Below are 22,030 nucleotides of genomic sequence, written 5' to 3' on the forward strand. Positions count from 1 at the left end.
ACAGCGGACAAGGAGAGAGAGACATACAGGAAAAAAAAAGACAGACAAACAGAAAGCAAAAAAAAAAAAAAGACAGACAGACATACAGCAGCCAAGGAGACAGACAGCAAAAAAAGACAGACAGCGGCCAAGGAGACAGACAGCAAAAAAAAGACAGACAGACATACAGCGGCCAAGGAGATAGACAGCAAAAAAGACAGACAGACATACAGCGGCCAAGGAGATAGACAGCAAAAAAGGCAGATAGACAGCAGCAAAGGAGACAGACAGCAAAAAAAGACAGACAGACAGCGGCCAAGGAGAGAGAGAGAGAGAGAAACAGAAAGACAGACAAACAGCGTCCAACGAGAGATAGAAAGACACACAGCGGCCAAGGAGAGAGAGAGAGAAACAGAAAGACAGACAGACAGCATCCAACGAGAGATAGAAAGACACACAGACAGCGGCCAAGGAGAGAGAGAGACAGAAAGACACACAGACAGCAGCCAAGGAGAGAGAGAGAGAGACAGAAAGACAGACAGACAGTGGCCAAGGAGAGAGAGAGAGAGAGAGAGAGAGACAGAAAGACAGACAGACACACAGACAGTGGTCAAGGAGAGTCACAGAAAGAAACATAGAAACATAGAAATAGACGGCAGATAAGGGCCACTGCCCATCAAGTCTGCCCACCCTACTGTCCTTCCCCTACCTTTGCCCTGTGAATAGATCCTATGTGTCGATCCCATTTGGCTTTAAAATCAGGCACGCTACTAGCCTCAATCACCTGCAGTGGAAGACTATTCCAGTGATCAACCACCCTTTCAGTGAAAAAGAATTTCTTGGTGTCACCTCGTAGTTTTCCACCTCTGATTTTCCAAGGATGCCCTCTTGTTGTCACGGGACCCCTGAAAAAGAAGATATCTTCCTCAGTCTCGATGCGGCCCGTGAGATACTTGAATGTCTTGATCATGTCCCCCCTTTCCCTGCACTCCTCGAGCGAGTACAGCCACAATTTGTCTAGCCGTTCCTCGTACGAGAGATCCTTGAGTCCCGAGACCATCCGGGTGGCCATTCTCTGAACCGACTCCAGTCTCAGCACATCCTTGCTATAATGCGGCCTCCAGAATTTCACACAGTATTCCAGGTGGGGTCTCACCATGGATCTATACAATGGCATAATGACTTCCGGCTTGCGGCTGACGAAACCCCTGCGTATGCAACCTAGGATTTGTCTTGCCTTGGATGAAGCTTGCTCCACTTGATTGGCAGCCTTCATGTCCTCACCGACGATCACCCCCAAGTCTCGTTCTGCTACCGTTCTTGCTAGGATCTCGCCATTAAGGGTATAGATCTTGCATGGATTTTGGCTGCCCAGGTGCATAACTTTGCATTTTTTGGCATTGAAGCTGAGCTGCCAGGTCCTAGACCAGCGCTCCAGTAGGAGTAGGTCGTGTATCATGTTGTCAGGTGTCGAATCTTCGTCCGTTGTGCATTTGCCCACTACATTACTTAGTTTGGCGTCATCGGCGAATAAAGTTATTTTCCCTCGAAGCCCATCTGTCAAGTCCCTTATAAAGATGTTGAATAGGATCGGGCCCAAGACCGAGCCCTGTGGCACTCCACTGATCACCTCCGTCATTTCGGAGGGGGTGCCATTCACCACTACCCTTTGAAGCCTACCTCCAAGCCAGTTCCCAACCCATTTCGTCAATGTGTCTCCTAATCCTATAGAACTCATCTTGCCCAGCAACCTGCGGTGTGGTACGCTATCGAATGCTTTGCTAAAGTCCAGGTACACTATGTCCAGGGACTCCCCAATATCCAGCTTCCCCATCACCCAGTCAAAGAAGCTGATAAGGTTGGATTGGCATGATCTTCCCCTAGTAAATCCATGACAGCGGCCAAAGAGAGAGAGAAAGAGACAGAAAGAAAGACAGACAGCGGCCAAGGAGACAGACAGAAAAAAAGACAGACCGACACATCTATTCTAGCACCCATTAATGTAACGAGCTTATAGACTAGTATAAAATATATTTTAAAAATATGAGAACTATAATTTCACTTAAACTCTAGATTTTTCAGTCCAATAAATATTCAAAACTAAAGAAAAATCTCACAGACCACATCAAATACTAAAATAAGAATTATAGTGATGTGCTCAGTATGCTATACCAGCCAGGCAATCAGCAGTATACATGTAACATCATAGCACCAGCCCTCCCTGACCTACCACAAAGACAGGGGAAAAAATTACAAAGCAGCATGTCAATTCAAAAAATATAAATAAGATGACTTATCTCAATAAGGATGTTTAGATGTTTGCAGACTTCATTCCACTTGAAGAAAAACACTGCTAGATAATGCTGATAAAGCACGTAGCTGAACCTGGTTAGCAATCCCCAAGTGCAAAATCAGTTAAGTACGTGCATAAACTTTATAAAAAAGTCCAAAACTATATATAATTGTTCTTCATCCTCAACACGATACGTGTTTCAAGCGTAGCTTCTTCAGGGGGAGAGACCTTCCTAAGGAACAACACACTGAGTCAATATTTCAACCAAAACAACAATCAAAAAATAACTTAAATATATTCTTGGCGGCTACCCAGAGGAAAAACCACCCCTTATATAAAGCCATAGTAGCGACTCCTGTGCAGCAAATGCAACACAGCCCATTCAGTTCCTATGGGCTACATCGCATTTGCCATGTCAGAACTCGCTACCGCAGCTGTGTAAAAGGGGCCCTATGTACATAGGACCTGGCATTGTTCAGTGTGTGGACGCCGAACCCTGACACAGGCAAAGTATGTCAAAACACAGCCATGTCTGGTCCTCATGAATATTTATTGGACAATATACCAACTATTTGAACCAAGGTTGCTTCCTGTTTGTCATTTCCTTCCCTTGGTCATACTGATGTTTTGGTGACCCTTCAAAAGCGCGCCGGATGCAGACAATTGCGCGCAAGATGTATGTGCACCGCCGGTTCTGCCGCTTTAAAGCCTTACCGTTACCACTCTGAGGGTGTGTGGGGGGGAATCCTCCCCCACTACATGTACAAGTCCTCACGCTCCCATTGGGGAGAGGAGTGTGGGGGTGTGGGAACCCCCCAACTACACTGAAAATCTGCCGACCACCGAAAACTGAAAGGAAAATGGAAGTTTTCAGTGAAGGGGGGTTTCCCCCCAAACCTCCCCCAATGGGAGTGCGAGGACTTATACATGTAGTGGGGGGGGGTTTCCCCCCACACTCCCTCTCACAGTGGTAACAGTAAGGCTTTAAAGCAGCGGGAACGGCGGCACGCAAACTGTAGGCGCACCTTTGTTGGAGCGCTTTTGTCCTGCACTCAATTGTTACGGTATCGATGTTTCACTTCATCTATGTTTCTATAAGGACTTTCCCTTCTTTTCCTTTAATCTTTTTGTTAGTTGATGAAGCCAACACCATTTTCACAAAGCTGGCCCATGATTATTGGGTACCCTAGGTCAGTGTTCTTTAATTCAAGGTCTGGGGAACAATGGCAGCTTCTAGAGACCTTTGGGGTGGCCCCCATTATCTTTCTGTTTTCTCTACCCAGACTCAGAACAGAAACGGGAAAGTAGAAGGGGGGGGAGGGAGGGAAGAGCCACATGCTTGAAGGACAAGGCATTTCTCAACAGACAAAAGTAAATGCATTTGGAAATGCTCACTGAAGATATCCTCCAGTGAAGTCTGAAGGTGAGCTGGTGGGGATGAATGTTATTGACACACACTAGTCAATAACATCCATCTCCCTTTCCTCTATCTATCCTATCACCAAAGTGACCAGCACCTCCCCTTCCCCTCTAATTCAACCCACCAACCAGTTACCGAGCACCTTATTTTCCCTTCCCTATCCCCATCCTGTGCCCAGTATCTTTGCTTCCTGGCCCCTGCTGACCCCGCCCCGCCCCCTACACTGGTTTCAAGTTAAATGAGTGCCCCACTGGCCCCATAAGCACAGACCTGTATGAAGTGGAGGAAACAGAGGTATGCCATTAGGAAGAAGGCTCTTGCATGTTCCAGAGCAGCCCCCCCCCCCCTAATAAAAACTCTGCTGCCGTTTGCCTTGCGGTGGGACTGGCTTTAAGAATAGCCATACTGGGTCTCCTCTTTCCAACAGTGGCCAGTCCATGTCCCAAGTACCTGGCAGATCCCCAAATAGTAGCCTTGTATTTTCAACAATCAGGTGTTTTATGGTTTGAGATGAATGTGAATGGAATAAACTACCTACATATATTAAACAGGAAGATGCGCGAGCCTTTAAAAAGCTGTTAAAGCAATATTTGTTCTGTAAAATGAAATATGATTATCGACACTTCTTTTTCTTGACTATTTTCTTAATTTTATCTGTTCTGTAATGTGTTTTTATTGTGTAAGATTGTAATGCACCTTGTCAAAGGTGAATTATAAGTAATAAACTGAAAACACTGACCATAAGTCTCCTGTATTCCTACTTTTATTTTATTTTTATTTATCATATTTTCATAAACATATCAAGTATCCACTTGTACAGAAAGATGGAGCTAATTAAAGAACACAAAATTTATCCAATTAATATAGCCACAATCAGGACAAAAATAAAACTTAACTCCAGCTCAAGTCCTCAAATCATGAATCCAAGAAGTATAGTCAGCGAGCATTCTGAAATAAAGAAAAGAAAACAGGGAATTCAGTCAGTTGAAGGAAGTGTCCAAATTAACATTGAGCACTCATGATGTCTCTGTTTTCAGGCGAGCAGCCGACAAAAAGATTGTCAATTGAGTAGGGTCAAAGAAAACATATTTTTGCTTTTGATACAATATCACACATTTACATGGGTAAAAAGAAGGAAGCTCCAAGAGCAAGAACTCCCAGCTTTAAGATCAGAAATTCACGACGACGCTTCTGGGTATCTCGTCCCAGGTCTGGGAACATTTGTATTTTATATCCCAAGAATTCTTTTAGTTTATTTTTAAAATACTGTCTCAGCAACCAGCTTTTGTCTGGTGTCGGGGCAACTGTAAGAAGTAAAGTTGCTGGTGTCGCCATTTCCCTATCCGACTGTTACAACATTATTGAAATGTTTAATTTCTGTTGATCCTCTTGTGATGTCTTTAATTTTTAATGTTGTCCTTCTTCCCTTCGTATGGGTAAATAATAAACCTGGGTAAATGGTGGTAGCAATTCTTCTGAAATTCCCAATATTTCCATCATATATCGTTTTAACATATCTCTCGGAGGTATTGTTGCCACTCTAGGAAAATTGATTAATCTGAGATTATTATTACGAGAAAGGTTGTCCAATACTTCCTTTCCTTCTTAGGTTTATATTGTCTCTCATTAATGTTTCTGTAAGCTGTTTAGTGGCATCATTTGAATTTTTAAGGTCCTGGATGTCAGTTTGTAGACTTTAATGTATGTTTCATGAGTATTTAATTTTTGTTCAACTTGACATAGTTGAGGTTTAATAGATTTTGCCAGATCCGCCACTAGATCCCATATAGCTTCTAGAGTTATTTCTCGGGGCTTCTCTATTATAATAGGTTTTTCAGACTGAATTTTTATGTTTAATTCAACTGACCTCTCCTCCTGTGGGCGTCTCTCCTGAGCGCTATGCTCCCTCCTGCTGTTGGAAGCCTCAGACAGCATGGGACTCTCCAAACGGGAATCCAGTTCCAAGCTCCCCTCTCTGATGTCCAAAGCCTCACGGGAGAAGAGCTCACCACCTTCCGATGACTCCTCCACCCCAGGGGAGCTGGCGGTCTGAGGAAGAGGGGGAGGTGCTCGGGCATCGGGGCTCAGCGAGATCTCCAGTCCCAGGGAAACCACCTCCTGCTCGCCACCGAGAGCCTCCAACGGGGATACTGACGCCGACACTTCCTGCATCCGGCGAATAAGGTCATCGATGTTGCCGAATCTTGCTGGGTCGGGGCGCCGCAAGGCTACAGTGGCGCATCGGCCCCTTCTTTTCAGCATTATAACAAGGTAAAGTTCCTCTTAGGAAAAAAGGATGAGCCAAATATTCAATCGAAGATCTGAGCCAGGATGCTCAGCTGTCTATCCCTTCCACCATCATATTCCTACTTTTAAAACAGGTAGTGATCCTATGTTTTGTCATGTGTGCATTTCCTTTACAAATAAAGTAAACTTCAATAAAAAGATGAGCGTGCCATCTGAGCTCCATGATCTGTTTTGAAATGAGCTGTAAATAGTGTTCCCGTCTTAAAAGGGCAGACATGGCATGAATTTAGTCTTCCATGGAAAAGCTACACTAAAAACCAGAGGCTAATCTTTTTCCACAACAGCAAAGATCAGACATACCAGTTTGTAGTTTAATAATCATACAAATAACTTAAAAATAATAATCTTAAAAAAAAACAATCCACAAAGGGTGTATACAGTCACAGGATAAAAACCAAATAATGTACAGAATACAAATGATCCAACCCAAGCCGCGTTTTGGCAAAATAAAAATGCCTTCCTCAGGGGTCTTATAGGGGTCCTTGGCTGTTTTAAATATCAAAACATAAAAGTCACACAAAAAAAAAAAATCCAAGTAGTTGACAGACTACAAACAAACTGCATAGCACACAAGCTGCCGATGTAGTAAGCCTTGTGGATCACTTGTGACAGTATACACTCTTTGTGGATTATTTTTAAATTATTTTGACGCTTATTTAACCACAAACTAATAAGCGTCAGTTCCACAATCTTTTTGTCATTTTTTTGCCGCTATTTGGATTTTGTTGTTTTGTCTTTCCACAAAGCACGCACTTGACAAAACGACAAATGTGTGGCACAGTGGTTGGAGCTATAGCCTCATCACCCTGGGGTTGTGGGTTCAAATCCCATGCTGCTACTTGTGACCCTGGGCAAGTCATTCAGTCCTCCATAGCCCCAGGTACATTAGATAGATTGTGAGCCCACTGGCACAGATAGGGAAAATGCTTGATTATAAAAAGCCACTTAGATAATCTTGACAGGCAGTATATAAAAACCTAATAAACTTGAAACTAAACGATACTTTCTGGCTGCTCAACTCTACTAGAAATGTATCAAGGCACAAGGCTTTAAATGCATTTTTAACACAGTGCAGCCCTTCTCTCCATCCCATTGCGCTTTAAGGACCCAGAAATATTGGCAGGCAGCCGCTTCTGGGGCTAGTTATGTAATCTTTTTTTCTAAATTGAACTTACAGAGCATGGTATAAAGTTAGATAATGTGTTACTTGAAAGATAATAAAATCCACAAAAGAGAATTGGCACCATCTAGTGGTCTCTGCTCATTTACAAAGTTGCAAATAAAACCTTCAAGTCTTGAGTATATCATGGATCAGTGCTGAGACTGCTATTTGTGCCACTTTGTTTCAGGACCCAAAGAGGACTCTTCAGGCACATGGTCCTCATCTGTTCAGGAAAAATCTTTGCAAAGAATCTCAAAATGCATGACATCCCAACCCCCTCTTAAAGAAAGGGGGTTTTGAAAATAGAAGGAAAGTGAAAAATAATCTCCGGTTCCTAAACCTGCCCTGGGAGCTCCCCAGCAGTCAGGTTTTCAGGATATCCATAATGAATGAGAAAGCTTTGCATATTCTGCCTCCAAGATAGCCAATGGTCCATCTAGCCCAGTATCCTGTTTCTAAAGTGGCCAATCCAGGTCACAAATACCTGGCAGAAACCAAATAGTAGCAACATTCCATGCTGCCAATCCAGGGCAAGCAGTGGCTTCCCCCACATCTGTCTTAATAGCACACTGTGGACTTTCCCTTCAGGAACTGATCCAAACCTTTTTTAAACCCAGCTACACTAAACACTGTTACTACCCATGCCTATGCTCTTTCAATGGTGAAAATGGCTGCCATGACTTCCACCCACTAACACCTTTCTTCCCCAGATGGAGACACCAGGCACCAACCAATGAAGCGTACCAGAGGGAGACTCCTGCCAAGTTGGCCCTGGATCTGAGGACACTCACAAGGAGGTGTTAAGATGCAGAAGGTGCTGAGCTGAAAAGACATGCATGAGTTATTCTAGTGTATTCATCTAGAAGGTTGGGGAGACTATTTGAACATGTTCAGTAGCTGATGTTTCAGAAATAGGGGGACTTGGTTCTTCTAATCTAATCTTTTATTTCTGCGTCGCTCATACGTAGGTAGGCTCAAGGTGACTTAAAGAGGAGGGCAAGGAAGGAGGAGGGGTAGGAGAAGAGAAGCGGTGGAGAGGGGTGGAGGGGGAAGGAGAGGATACAGGTGATGAGTTTTCAGTTTCTTTTGGAATATGGTGTGGTTAGGTTCCATCCTGGTCATTTCAGTAAGGTCATTCCAAGTCTTTACGCCTAGAAAGGTGAGAATGGAGTGGAAAACATGTTTGTATTGCAGATTTTTTATGGAAGGATGATTTATAAGTATTCTGTTGAGGGTTCTGCGGGAAGTAGACCATGCCTTGGAGAAGAGCTGGATGAGAGGAGCCGTGGTGTTTCCGTAAAGTATACAGTGAATGATGCATGAAGTTTTGAAGGTTATTTGTGATAGGATGGGTAGCCAGTGCAGTTGCCTGATGAAGGCTGTAATCGAGTCATATTTTGTGAATCGCGTCCCTGCCTACTTTGCATGCCATTCCCCTCATTTGCATGCACAGATTGGAATCGGATCGGCAGAGAGGTAAGTGAATCGGGCCGGAGTAAAATTAGGTCACAAATGGGTCGCAAACCGATCGGTACACAATTGGTTTGCTTTGTGAATCTAGCCCTTTGTTTTAAAGACTGAGAGCGTTTAAATAATTTTGCGAAAGGGTGGATTCAGTTTAGGGTTCCCTAATTATTTGTTTATTTTTAATTAGTTAGGGTCAGTAGAAGAGCTATATTGATAAGACAAGAATAAGGTTGTAAATTTGCCCTGTAAAACCCTAAACAGAGGAGGAATACAAATAAAACAAACTAACCTTGTCCTGCAGTTTCTAAAACAGCAGGAGGAAATAAACTAATAATGTTAAAAAAAAAAAAAAGTTAATTATAATATTTAATTTTATTATGTAATATTCAAATATATTGAGAATCAAAATAATCACAAAATGTAAGAAATCATTACAAATAAGTTATCACTTTTACATTCTAGCATTCAGTTCAATGTGAAAATGGTACCATTGAAAGTAATTCTGTTGATGTATTCTTTTTTTTTTATTCTTCTGTCTTGTGATGAGTTGAGTACCTGCTTGATTGTAGTTAATTGAGATGCCTACTGACCTATCTTTAATAAATCATTAAAACATAAGAACATAAGCAATGCCTCCACTGAGTCAGACCCGAGGTCCATCGTGCCCAGCAGTCCGCTCACGCGGCGGCCCAATAGGTCCAGGACCTGCGCAGTAGCCCCTTATCTATACCCCTCTATCCCTTTCTTCAGCAGGAAATTGTCCAATCCTTTCTTGAACTCCAGTACCGTACTCTGTCCTATTACTTCCTCTGGAAGCGCATTCCAGGTGTCCACCACACGCTGAGTAAAGAAAAACTTCCTAGCATTTGTTTTGAATCTATCCCCTTCCAATTTTTCCGAATGCCCCATTCTCTTCCTAAAGAACAGCTCTGCCCCCCACCCCAAATGCTGGGTTTTGGAAAGACCATCTGGGAGCTTGGATAGTCCTCTAAAAAGAGGACATGTCCGGGTTTTTCTGGACATCTGATAATCCTACAAAGAGCTGGAATGAGAATTGAACCCAGTTCCCCAGGCTGCTGCACTAACCACTAGGAAAAACAGGGTACGGACATCTGGGTAGTTGCAAATGAAGCCTCTTGCTGTCATATCCAAGCCCTGATTCTGAGCTGGAAGCCTCAAGAAGCAAGAGAAACCTACAGCTCCAAGAAAATAAAATATGACATAGCAGCTTACCTAAAGAGACTTCTCACACAGAAAAATGGATGAAACTCCTCAGTAAAATTCACTCAAAAGTCTGCATATGCGAACTAACATGGGCATTTCTACCTTTAAAATTAAAACAAAGTCACTTGGGTTCACCATTTGAGGCTACCCTCTAGGTTATTAATCAGGGTCAATTAGAAATGTCAGCTGAGGTTGTAAACATATCAATATTTAAGTTAAATAACTCCCACGGCTGCTACATCTCAGTCAGACACTCATAAAAAAACATCTTCATGCAGCTCAGGCTCGATATGTTGACGTGGAGGGGAGGAATTGATTGGTGCTAACAGCAGTGAATCAAAGTCTCAGCGCAGGGCGGTAGGTTTTGGATGGCACTCGGAGTCCCTCACTGGGATGAATCCATCACAGACACTGAACAATCTGGACTACCGTGAACACACCTTTAGTCTGCTAAACTGCATTTTAAAAGGACTTGCGGGTTCACACCGAAAACTCACAAGTACACGGGAGCGCGCCCTCTGTTGTTTATCACTAATGACCACCCTGCATTCATTCAGAGGGAATGATGGTAGAGATAAGCAGCCAGAACACTTTTGTTTTGTTTCAAAACACATGTTGTTAATGTTGTTTGCATATGGGAGATAATTCACTAAAGTGCACAAAAAGGCAGTGCGCTGGGAAGCCAGATTCATTATAGAATACTAGCGTAAGTCGGCATTTACACACCAAAATTTAGGCATAACCGCTTTAAGTAGGCATAAATACACACAGTAGCACCCAGGGCGGTGGTGCTCCCACCCCCCTCCCCCCTGCACACTCTTCTTCTCCCGCCTACCCCTGCTGCACAAGCGCCCTTCCCTTTCCCCATAACTCTTTAACTTCCCTGGCACAAGCAGCATCTCCAACTTGTTGCCCGCGCCAGCCTCGGCTCACTCTCTGACTTCGCGGGACCAGGAAGTGATGTCAGAGAGAGAGCGAGGCCAGTGTGAGCAGCAAGCTAGAGTTGCTGCTTGCCCTGGCAAAGAGCTAGAGATACCTGGGGGGGGGGGGGTGAAGGCGCACACTACGGTGGGGGGGGGAAGGAGCGGGAGGCAGAGAGGTGCCAGCACCCCTACCAAGACGTGCCCGGGGCAGTCTGCACCCCCTACTCCCCCTTACTACACCATTGAATGCACATAATTAAATATGGCTCTTCAGCACGTAAAAATGACATTTATTCTGCAATCTAATCCCTGCTGTCGAGTTATGTGTGCAGCCCTTGAAACTTTGAAATACATGCTCTTTCTTTGAAGGTAGTAGTCATGATGATGCCAGAAGCCTTCATTTTAAATTCCGTTTAAGCGATCTGTCCCTTCAATTTTGATTTAGAAATAGGGTTAACAAGGAGACAATGTTGAACTAGTCAACTAATAGTAGTTTACCATGGTGGCCATAGCCTGTAAAAATCGTCCATAGTACATACAATTCAACGGAGACATCTTTCAGAAAGGGCTCCTTTTATCAAGCCGCGCTAGCGGGGTTAGCGCGTCGGACATTTCATCACGCCCTAACCCCCTTGGCCGGCTAAAAAAGTAACGCCTGCTCAATGCATGCGTTAGCGGCTAGCGTGGCAGATGGTTTAACGTGCGGTATTACGCGCATTAAACCCCTACCTCAGCTTGATAAAAGGACCCCAAAGTTAATTCACATTTTTTTATTAGTCACAAAATTTGTGGTCTTACAAAAAAAGAGGCTGTCTCATTCGGCTACATACAATAAAAGATTGAAATATATTAACTTTCTTTTAAGGCCGTCATCATGATGACATCAGACGCCCTTATTTTTAGTTCCGTTTTCAGGTTTTTGTGGTCGTGATGCCACCAGACAAGGAGAAAAACGCAGTCACAACAGATCGTTTTTCTCCTGAAGCAGCAGGAAGCCACAAAACAAGGGGCCCTTGTCGGGAATTGATTTTCCTCTCTGGCTGGATATGGACTGCTGAAAATAAGCTACGTTGGATTGATTGTGAAATTTCATCAACTCGACTGAAAATCTTGACTTTAAGATAAGTGCTTATTTTGCCCGTACGGTTTATATTGACATTTTCTTGAACTGCAGATGTTTTGCATAAGGGATTCAGATTTGGAATGATAAGTCTTTTTCTTCTATCCTTTTATAGGAGAGTTTTTTTTTAACTGTTCTGTGTAGCCCAAATGTGGGTGCCATTTGCTGAATCTAGGCAAGAGCACATAATTGTTTGACATGCCGGTGCATCTCCCCCATGAACACTATGGGGCTCATAATCGAAAAGAAAATACGTCTAAAAACCTGCCTACATCAGCACTTGGGGCTTCTTTTATCAAGTTGCGCAAGCAGGGTTAGCATGCGCGACTTTTAATCACGCGCTAACCCCCGCGCTGGCCAAAAAACTACCACCTGCTCAAGGCAGGCGTTAGCGGCTAGCGCGGTCGGCGGTTTAACGCGTGCTACTACGCACGTTAAACCACTAGCGCGGCTTCATAAAAGGAGCCCTTGGACGATCAAAAAGACAGGTCATTCAAGTACCTGGTTTTAGGCGAAGGACTGGTCCCTCCCACACCCAAAAGGTCTTGTTTTGGGCGTTTGGGACTTGAGTGAATTTTTGGTCTAAGTCTAAGTCACAAAAACCCAAACCCACCTAAAGTCACCAGATAAGCACTGCAAACACATAAAACATACCCTCACACACTACCCCAGTGATCACCGACCCCCCCACCCCCATAAAAATATTAATCACACCTTTAAAATTCAGCTTCCAGACCATCATCACCTGGCCACCTGGCATAGGAAAGCCTAGTCGTCCAGCACAGAGGCAGCTTAAGTCGTGTTGGGGGTGGGTTAGGGACTCATGGCATATAAATGGCTCCTGCAGCCATAAGGGCTATTGGGATGGTAAATAGGTGGGTCTAGGGGATTTTAGAGGTAGCTAGGGGGGCTCACCATTATCTATAAGGGAGCTGTAGTGAGATGAAGACATGGCACCCTTTTTGTGAAGTTCACAGCAGTGCCCTGTAAGATACCCCACTATTTAGGTGGCATGTCTGGGTGTTCAGTCCATCACTTTGCAGACCCCTCCCACATCCAACAGGGCTTGTTCTAGGCATTTTGGACTACCTGTAGCTTGAAAATGTACAGTATTTGTTATATGAGAGAGAAAAGAGGAGAATTAAGAATACTGAAAATTGACCCGAGGGTAGAAATAAGCATATACTGTGCCCACCTGTTCAGTTTCTATAAACTTGCCAGAAATATTTTGCTATATAAACTGGACTCATGATTGTGGCAGATTTGGTGATTATGGTCAACACCAGAATGTTATAACTAAACACAAGATAATGAACAAAAGCAGAAAAGTAGGAGGATATGTTAGAACTTTACGATTTCACATCAGCGGGTAATGCGGGGCCAGGCTGTACTTTTTGTCCACAATCAGGAAAGAGGAATACCTACTCCCCCCACAGCCTGAAGGGCTACCTTTTCAAAATGGTGGCTTTTCCTCCTCCTTGGTGCATCCTGGGATGCACTAGGACCGCCCTAAGAACCTGATTGGCTCAGGCGCCTAAGATTCCTCCTATGGGAAAGGGTTTTATCACCTAAATCAATCAGTGCGATGCACTGGGAGGAGCCTAAGGCCCAGATTGGCTCATGCATCTAAGACCCTTCCCAGAGGAGGGACTTTATGCACCTGAGTGAGCCAATCAAAACCTTAGGCCCCTCCCAGTGCATCCCAGGATGCTCCGGGATGCAGAAGGGCTGCCATTTTTGAAAAGACGGCCCTTCAGGGAAGACGGGAGTAGGTAGCCTTCGTGCTTGATTTTCTTTTTTTTTTAAATAATTCTTTATTGATTTTTAAACAAGAACAGTGTTGATTTTCGATAAAAGGTACGGGGTACGAAAAAGGGGAGGGAGGGTCTTTGAGCTGGGGGGGGGGACACCGACACCCGGATTATCCCAGGACAAGCAGGCATGATATTCTCACACATGGGTGACGTCATCTACGGAGCCCCAGTGCGGACAGCTTTTCAAGCAAACTTGCTAGAAGTTTCAAGTTTGCACACTGCACCACGCATGTGCTAGCCTTCTTGCCCACTAGAGGGCGCATCTCCACCTCGTGGTCCTCAGTTCAATTTCATCCGCGGAGCCAGAAGCCCTGTGGATAATTGTGCTCGGATTTGCCTTCTGTCGCCGCGGCTGTGTGCGAAATTTCGACACGGTCGCTGCGTTATCTGTGTTTTCTTTCTTTGTTTTCTCCCTTTTTTCAAAAAAAAAAAAAAAAAAAAATTTAATTCTTCCGTTCGCTCCGGGGGCTCCCGGTAGCCGTGGCCGAGGAACCTCGTTTGTTCCCGGCCTTGTTTTGGGCCCATGTCCCGGCCCGTAACGGGATTTAAGAAGTGTGGTAGGTGTGATAGACTTTTGTCGATCACTGACCCTCACAGGTGCTGCTTAAGGTGCTTGGGGCCCCATCACCCGACAGCATCGTGCCCTAAGTGTGCCACCTTCCAGAAACGGGCCCTTACTCGTCGCAAGGCCCGTATGGCGGATCTCTTTGCCGTCGAGACCCCGACGGGGAAGGCCTCGAGCTCGGCCTCGGCTTCGGCCCCGGCCTCGACCTCAGCCTCAACCTCGGCATCGGACCCCTCGGCTACCTCGAAGCCGGTTGCCTCGCAGAAGCAAGCCCCGGGTAAGTCTCCGCTTCCTTCCTCAGTTTCATCGACCAGGAAGCCATCCTCGGGCTCTTCGTCGGCGGGACCGTCGACCTCTGCCCAGTCCAAGGTGTCTAAAGGGTTAGCCCCGAGGGAATACTCGAGACTGAGGTCGCCCTCTGCGGAGCGCCCCCAGGTGTTGCCTCCGGGTCTCACGATCCCGGCATTCCAGGAATTGATTCGAGCTTTGATTTCCTCGGAGCTCTCCGGGGCCATTGAGACCCTGCAGCAAGCTTCGGCCTCGACGCCTTCGGTCTCCGCGGCCCCGCAGTTGGCGACCTCGGCCTCGGGCACCGGCCTTTCAGCGGCCGAAGCTCCCTCGGCCTCGACCTCGACGCTTCCCTCGGATCCGACCTCGGTGAGACAGCCTGAGGTCAGTGTGCGGTCCCGAGACAAGCAGCGCCGGGTACGCCGGATCTCCTCGTCCTCGTCCCCGAGGTCTTCCCGGGGTTCGTCGCCCTCGAGCAAGCCTAGGGCGAAGCACCGCCTAAAAAAGGCCAAGCGGTCTCGGGCCTCGCCTCGGAGGAGTCATCGCTCGACGACGCCCGAGGGCGGGGCTTTGCGGGTCGAGGAACTCCGCCTCGACAACCCCGATCTCTTGCGGTCCCCGATCCGGGAGAGTTCCCGTGCCTCCTCGCCGGGGCGGAAGGGACGGGCCTCCGTACCCCGTACTCCGGGGGGTTCCCCCAGGGGGTCTCTTCGGAGGGCTGTGTCCCCAACCCCTTCGAGGTCAAGGGATCGTGCCTCGTGGGGTTCGGGATCCGGTGTGGGGATCGAGTATTCTCGCCAGGCCTCTCCCTTCGGCTCCGTTGAGAAGTCTCGGTCACCCTCTCCGCCCGCACGGACATCTTCTTTTTCTAAATTTGTCCATGACATGGCGAAGGCTCTGGGGGTGGACCTGTTGGCGGGGTCGCACTATACCAAAGAATTTTTGGAGGAACAGGATTCTCCTGCCCCTCAGCGGGAATCCCCCCGCCTGCCGCTGAACAAGGTCCTCCTTCAGACCTTGCTGCGGAACCTTGAGACCCCTCTTACAGTTGCGGTAGTGCCCACCAAGATGGAATCCAAATACCGGACACTTCCCCCTAAGGGGTTTGACAAGGGGCAGCTCTCCCATCAGTCGCTCCTAGTGGAGTCGGCTCTTAAGCGTTCGCAGCCTTCTAGGGTCTCTGCGGCGGTCCCTCCTGGGAGAGAAGGTCGGACCCTCGATAAATTCGGCCGTCGTCTATATGCTAATTCCCAGATGGCCACGAGGGTCCTCAACTATGCTTTCGCCTATTCTTCCTACCTCAGATCAATGGTGAAGGATCTGCCAGACTTTCAGGGGGTGATCCCGGATTCGCACAGGGATAGGTTTGCCACTTTTGCGTCGAACCTGTCCCAACTCCGCTTCTATCTCTTTCATGCGGTATATGACGCATTTGAGCTTGCCTCGAGGGTATCGGCTTGTGCGGTAGCCATGCGCCGGTTGGCGTGGCTGCGGACCCTCGAGATGGACCCCAACCTGCAGGAGCGATTGGCCAATCTACCCTGCGTCGGGTCGGAGTTATTCGACGACTCCTTAGAGGCGGCTACCAAGCGGCTTTCTGACCAAGAGCGCTCTTTGGCGTCTCTGGTTCGCCCGAAGCCTAAGCCGTCACCTCAGAGGCCATTTAGACAGCCTCCTAGGCGGTATCCTCAAAAATCAACACCGGCCTTTTCAAGACCTCCACCCCGACGTCCAACCCAACAGGGTAGGGGGGGGCCCTCCAAGCCCGCTGCGCAGGGGGCATCCAAGCCAGCGCCGTCCTTTTGACGGGATGAGCGGCTGGGGGCTGGCCCCCGCCGCGAGGTCGCCCAACCCCCTCCCCATCGGGGGTCGGCTCACGGCTTTTGCCAGAGCTTGGTCAGAGATTACGTCAGACGCATGGGTGCTCCGGACCGTCTCAGAGGGCTATTCGTTAAACTTCTCCAGGCAGCCTACAGACATGCCTCCCGGGGCGTGCCCGTCCAATCGGAGCCAGTTGGCCCTTCTCATAGAAGAAGCCAGGGCCTTGTTGAGCCTCCGGGCGGTGGAATTGGTGCCTCTCGATCAGCAGGGCCGGGGATTTTATTCCCGTTACTTTTTGGTCCCAAAGAAGACCGGGGACTTGCGCCCCATTTTGGACCTCCGGAAGCTCAACAAGTTCCTGGTCAGGGAGAAGTTCCGTATGTTATCGCTTCCGATTCTGTATCCTCTATTGGACGAGGGGGACTGGATGTGCTCCCTGGATTTGAAGGAAGCGTACACCCATGTTCCGGTGCATCCCGACTTTCGGAAGTTTTTAAGATTTCAGGTCGGGGAGTTGCACCTGCAGTACCGTGTACTACCCTTCGGTCTGGCTTCGTCCCCTCGGGTGTTCACGAAATGTATGGTGGTGGTCGCGGCTGCTCTGCGCTCTCGGGGGTTGCAGGTCTTTCCCTATCTGGACGATTGGCTGATCAAGGCCCCGACAAGGGAAGGAGTTATTTCAGCGACCCAACAGACTATCACGCTTCTTCAGGGTCTAGGGTTCGAGGTGAACTTTCCCAAGTCTCACTTGCGCCCGACTCAATCCCTCCAGTTTATAGGAGCCGTGCTGGACACTGTTCTCCTCCGTGCCTTCCTCCCTTCTCCACGTCTGGAGGCACTGCTCCGCTTGGGCCGGCAGGTTTCGCTACTGCAGGGAGTGTCGGCTCAACGTATGATGGTGCTTTTGGGGCACATGGCATCGACGGTCCAAGTGACCCCATTTGCCCGGTTGCATCTGAGGATACCTCAGTGGACCTTGGCCTCGCAATGGCGTCAGGACCGCGACCCAGTATCTCGACGCTTGACTGTGACTCCGTCTTTCAGACGCTCGCTCCGTTGGTGGACCAACTCTACCAATCTGTCCGGGGGTTTGCTCTTTCGCGTCCCTCCGCATCGCAAGGTCCTGACGACGGACTCTTCGGAGTATGCGTGGGGGGCTCATCTAGACGGTCTGCGAAAGCAGGGCCTATGGTCGGCTGCAGATCGTCGCTGTCACATCAACGTGTTGGAGCTTCGTGCCATTTATCTGGCTGCTCGGACCTTCGGTCACCTCCTGCGCGATCAAGTGGTTCTCGTTCGAACAGACAACCAGGTGGCCATGTATTACGTGAATAAGCAGGGGGGGACGGGCTCTTGGCCTCTGTGCCAGGAAGCCCTGCGCCTTTGGACATGGGCCGTCTCTCAGAACATCTTCTTGCGGGCGGTTTACATTCAGGGGGAGCTGAATTGTCTGGCAGACAAACTCAGTCGTCTTCTCCAGCCGCACGAGTGGTCGCTGAACTCCCGGGTTCTACGCGAAGTCTTCGACCGCTGGGGGACTCCTCAGGTGGATCTGTTTGCTTCACCCGAGACTCACAAACTACCCCTCTACTGTTCTCGGGTGTACTCCCGGGACCGTCTCGAGGCCGATGCATTTCTTCTCGACTGGGAGGGGAGGTTCCTTTATGCGTTCCCTCCTTTTCCTCTGATTTTGAGAACGCTGGTTCATCTAAAATCGACCAAAGCTACTATGATTCTCATTGCGCCTCGTTGGCCAAGACAGCACTGGTTCTCCCTGCTTCTTCAACTCAGTGTCAGGGAGCCTCTGCTTCTGCCTGTCTTTCCCTCTCTGCTGTCTCAGAGTCGGGGTTCGCTGTTACATCCCAATCTTCAGTCTTTACATCTGACGGCTTGGTTCCTTTCCCCTTGACTTCAGTTCCTGTTTCTCAGTCAGTACGGGAAATTTTGGAGGCCTCTCGGAAGGTCTCGACTAGGCTTTGTTATTCCCAGAAGTGGACCAGATTTTCATCCTGGTGCTCCTCGAACCACCTGGACCCGAGTTCGGTGCCTGTGTCTTCGGTGCTGGAATATCTGTTGCATCTGTCGAATTCTGGTCTGAAGACGACTTCCATTCGAGTGCATCTTAGTGCCATTGCCGCATTCCATCACCATCTCGAGGGTCGTTCCCTCTCTCTGCATCCTCTGGTTTCTCGTTTCATGAGGGGTCTTGTGAATGTTCATCCTCCTCTCAAGCCTCCTCCTGTGGTATGGGATCTTAATGTGGTCTTGGCTCAACTGATGAAACCACCTTTTGAGCCTATCGACAAATCTCTTCTTAAGTTTCTTACTTGGAAAGTAGTCTTTTTGATTGCGCTCACGTCCCGCTCGTCGGATTAGCGAGCTACAGGCTTTGGTTGCGGATCCTCCTTTCACTGTGTTTCATCATGACAAGGTGGTTCTTCGCACCCATCCCAAATTTTTGCCTAAGGTTGTCTCTGATTTCCACCTCAATCAGTCCATTGTTCTTCCGGTATTTTTTCCGAAGCCCCATTCTCATCCTGGTGAGACGGCGCTTCACACGCTTGACTGTAAGAGGGCGTTGGCTTTTTATCTCCAACGTACTAAGTCTCATCGGAAGGTTCCTCAATTGTTTTTGTCCTTTGATCCTAATCGGGTAGGACATCCGGTTTCCAAGCGTACCTTGTCCAACTGGTTAGCTGCTTGTATCTCTTTTTGCTACGCTCAGGCTGGTCTCCCGCTCTCGGGTCGAGTCACGGGGCATAAGGTCCGGGCGATGGCAGCTTCGGTTGCTTTCCTCCGTTCTACTCCTATGGAGGACATATGTAAAGCTGCCACCTGGTCTTCGGTTCATACGTTCACTGGTTGGCTTGGAGGTCACCCATGTGCGAGAATATCATGCCTGCTTGTCCTGGGATAAAGCACAGTTACTTACCGTAACAGGTGTTATCCAGGGACAGCAGGCATATATTCTCACAACCCGCCCACCTCCCCGGGGATGGCTTTTCTTTGCTTGATATGGAACTGAGGACCACGAGGTGGAGATGCGCCCTCTAGTGGGCAAGAAGGCTAGCACATGCGTGGTGCAGTGTGCAAACTTGAAACTTCTAGCAAGTTTGCTTGAAAAGCTGTCCGCGCTGGGGCTCCGTAGATGACGTCACCCATGTGTGAGAATATATGCCTGCTGTCCCTGGATAACACCTGTTACTGTAAGTAACTGTGCTTTTTGTTTTGGGGTGGTGGGAGAGTCTTTGAGCTGGGGGGGGGGACCCCGACACCCGGATTTTGTTTTGGGGTGGTGGTAGTTATCGGGGAGCTCGGAAGGGGAGGCATGGTGTCAGGGGGTCCCGGTTTTGCGTTTTTTTTTTTTTTTTAATGCTCAAGTGCCGGCAGTTCCTGGGCTGTCGGTAATTAGCGACTGGAAAAGGAGGGGGGCGGGGCGCCTTAGCCTAGTTTAGCTTCCCCTCTGAAATCACTTCCTGGTTGCGGGACCAGGACGTGCTTTCCCGGGGAAAGCCAAGGCCGGCCGAGGGGGGATGGGGGGGAAGGGAGGGGGCGCTTCCTACCCTGGCTAGCCGCTGCACGGGTTCGTTCTCCAAATGAAGCCTTTGGCTCAGCGCCCTAAACGCCATGTCACTCATTGCTAGTTTCGGTTCGTAACACGTGAAGTAGTCAATAAGGGCTGCGGTTTCATTTTCTATTTTCGCCGTGCAAATCGCTTCACGCCCGAAATCTGACAGCCCATTTCTTTCATTGGGAGAGGGCCGGCGGGTGATGGCAGAGGCCCCTTTCCATAAAGGTACCTTATGACTTTATGTCACTGTCTTGTCCTCGGGACATTTTAGTGCTAAAACTTTGCTTGTCACATTTAGGAGCTCTGAGGCAGTGATCGTGTTACTTGGCTGCAGGAAGTCCCGGGACTGACATTGCAGGGATGTTTTAATTAGCTGCAGAAAGAAAATCACTCTTAATAGTATTTATAAATGTATTGAATCAATGATACGTAAACTGTTGGTAAATTTTATGCTCAGAATCATGGAGGCAATAACTGGGGAGAACCCCGACACGGGAAGGGGTAAAACGCGGACCTGACGGATCTAAACCCGCACGTCCTTAAAAATCTGAGGTCTGTGCCACTTGTAGTTAGTTTCTGGCTCTGACAGTCCTTAATGACATTGTAGTGCTGACGGATCCTAATACTTTTCCCTCCCTATGCTGAGACGGATTCGTCAGCGCTAAATTGTCAGAACCAGAAACTAACTACAAGTGGCATGGACCTCAGATTTTTAAGGACGTGTGGGTTTAGATCCGTCAGGTCTGTGAGGTCCGCGTTTTACCCCTCCCCCCCCTCACACTACTGCATCACAGCCCAATCATTGCATATTCAAAAGAGAATTGAAAAGGACTTCAAATGTATAAATTTGTAGTCATGTACCACTTGGGCTAAACTTGCGCGCTTATAATTTAAATATGGGGTGGCACACTAGTTAGATCTATCTCACTGTGGCGTAGTGGTTAGAGCGACAGCCTTAACGTGCTGATGGTGTGGGTTCAAATCACTTGTAATCCTCCACTGCTCCAGGCCTATTACATAAAGTTGTGATAAAATCTTCAGCACCTGTTTAGAGCTCATTTGAGGGAAGAGAAAAATAAAAGTGTGAAACGTGTTAGGATTGTGAACATTCCTTTTATTCATCAGAAGAGCTAGTCAGGTGTAATTCAGGTATAGTTATAACAGACAAGTGAAGGATACTAGAGTAACAAAACAAAGGGTACATATATCATTCTCATAGAACTTCACGGTTCTGCGGTATATAAACTGTTATTATTATTATTAACTCTTTGCCCAGGTGCAAGCTGGTGTGCTGAGCTGCTCTTCTAGCCTCTGGCAAACACATTGGGGTGATGAGCATAGTCAACCTGAAATGAAGAGTACAGAGGAACATGTTAGAAAGATCTATGTATCCAAAATGAAACATTGACGTTGTGGCAGATTGTCACATCAGTCTCCAAATAACACCTAGACTTAACAGAAGCAGGAACAAACTTATCTTATAGCTTGCAGGTTCCAACGTGCCATGTTTCGTTCCTGCTTCAGGGAGCCAACCATGATTTTTGAATGATTTAACCTTATTGCCCCTATTTGTGGGATGTTTTAATTGGCATCATTTGTCCATTTGCCTTTTTGAGCTAATGTTCCTGCTGAGCAGATGCGGTTCAGAAACGAATTAGCCTTGCTAGTAGATTTTACAGCAGGGTTGAAATGCTGTGATAGCTCTGTTAGTCCGCTGTTTGAGATAATGTATAAGAAATATAACAAAACGAAAGGAATAAAGATAGAACAGGCTGGAAATTCATGAGGAAGCAATTACCCACACCTTTTGGAAACTCTTGGGACTGGCATAGTAAGAGGGGGGAGTGGCACCAGCACCTCTTCTCCTTCCCCTCGTCAAATTTTCACCAGCCGTGAGCAGTATTTCTTACCAGCTGCTGGCGCTGGCCTCTTCCCTCCCTCTGACATCACTTTCTGTTCCAGGGGACCAAGAAGTCATTAGGAAGGATGAGGCGGTCACAAGCCGAGGGTAAGAGGCTGCTTGTGGCCGGTGAAGATTGGAGGGGTTGGGGTAGGGGTGTGGCGCTGCCGGATGCC

The 22,030-nt window shown here is 47.6% G+C and overlaps 1 protein-coding gene across 9 annotated transcripts in view; it reads left to right on the forward strand.

Moving 5' to 3' along the window:
• The first annotated feature begins 13,665 nt into the window (after positions 1 to 13,665).
• ZBP1 (Z-DNA binding protein 1) overlaps positions 13,666 to 22,030 on the forward strand; it is a 49,390-nt gene continuing 41,025 nt past the window's right edge. For 4 of the 9 annotated variants that reach the window (XM_033914336.1, XM_033914337.1, XM_033914343.1 and 1 more), the window contains exon 1: positions 19,537 to 19,589. In XM_033914336.1, coding sequence (XP_033770227.1) covers positions 19,544 to 19,589 — 46 coding nt within the window. In that variant the 5' untranslated portion in view covers positions 19,537 to 19,543. Of the gene's footprint in view, positions 13,753 to 19,533; positions 19,590 to 19,938; positions 20,180 to 22,030 lie in introns of those variants that run through there. The other 5 variants (XM_033914338.1, XM_033914342.1, XM_033914345.1 and 2 more) reach the window with 4 other exon arrangements.

Source organism: Geotrypetes seraphini, chromosome 11 (genome assembly GCF_902459505.1).
Source record: "Geotrypetes seraphini chromosome 11, aGeoSer1.1, whole genome shotgun sequence".
NCBI classification, from domain to species: Eukaryota; Metazoa; Chordata; class Amphibia; order Gymnophiona; family Dermophiidae; genus Geotrypetes; species Geotrypetes seraphini.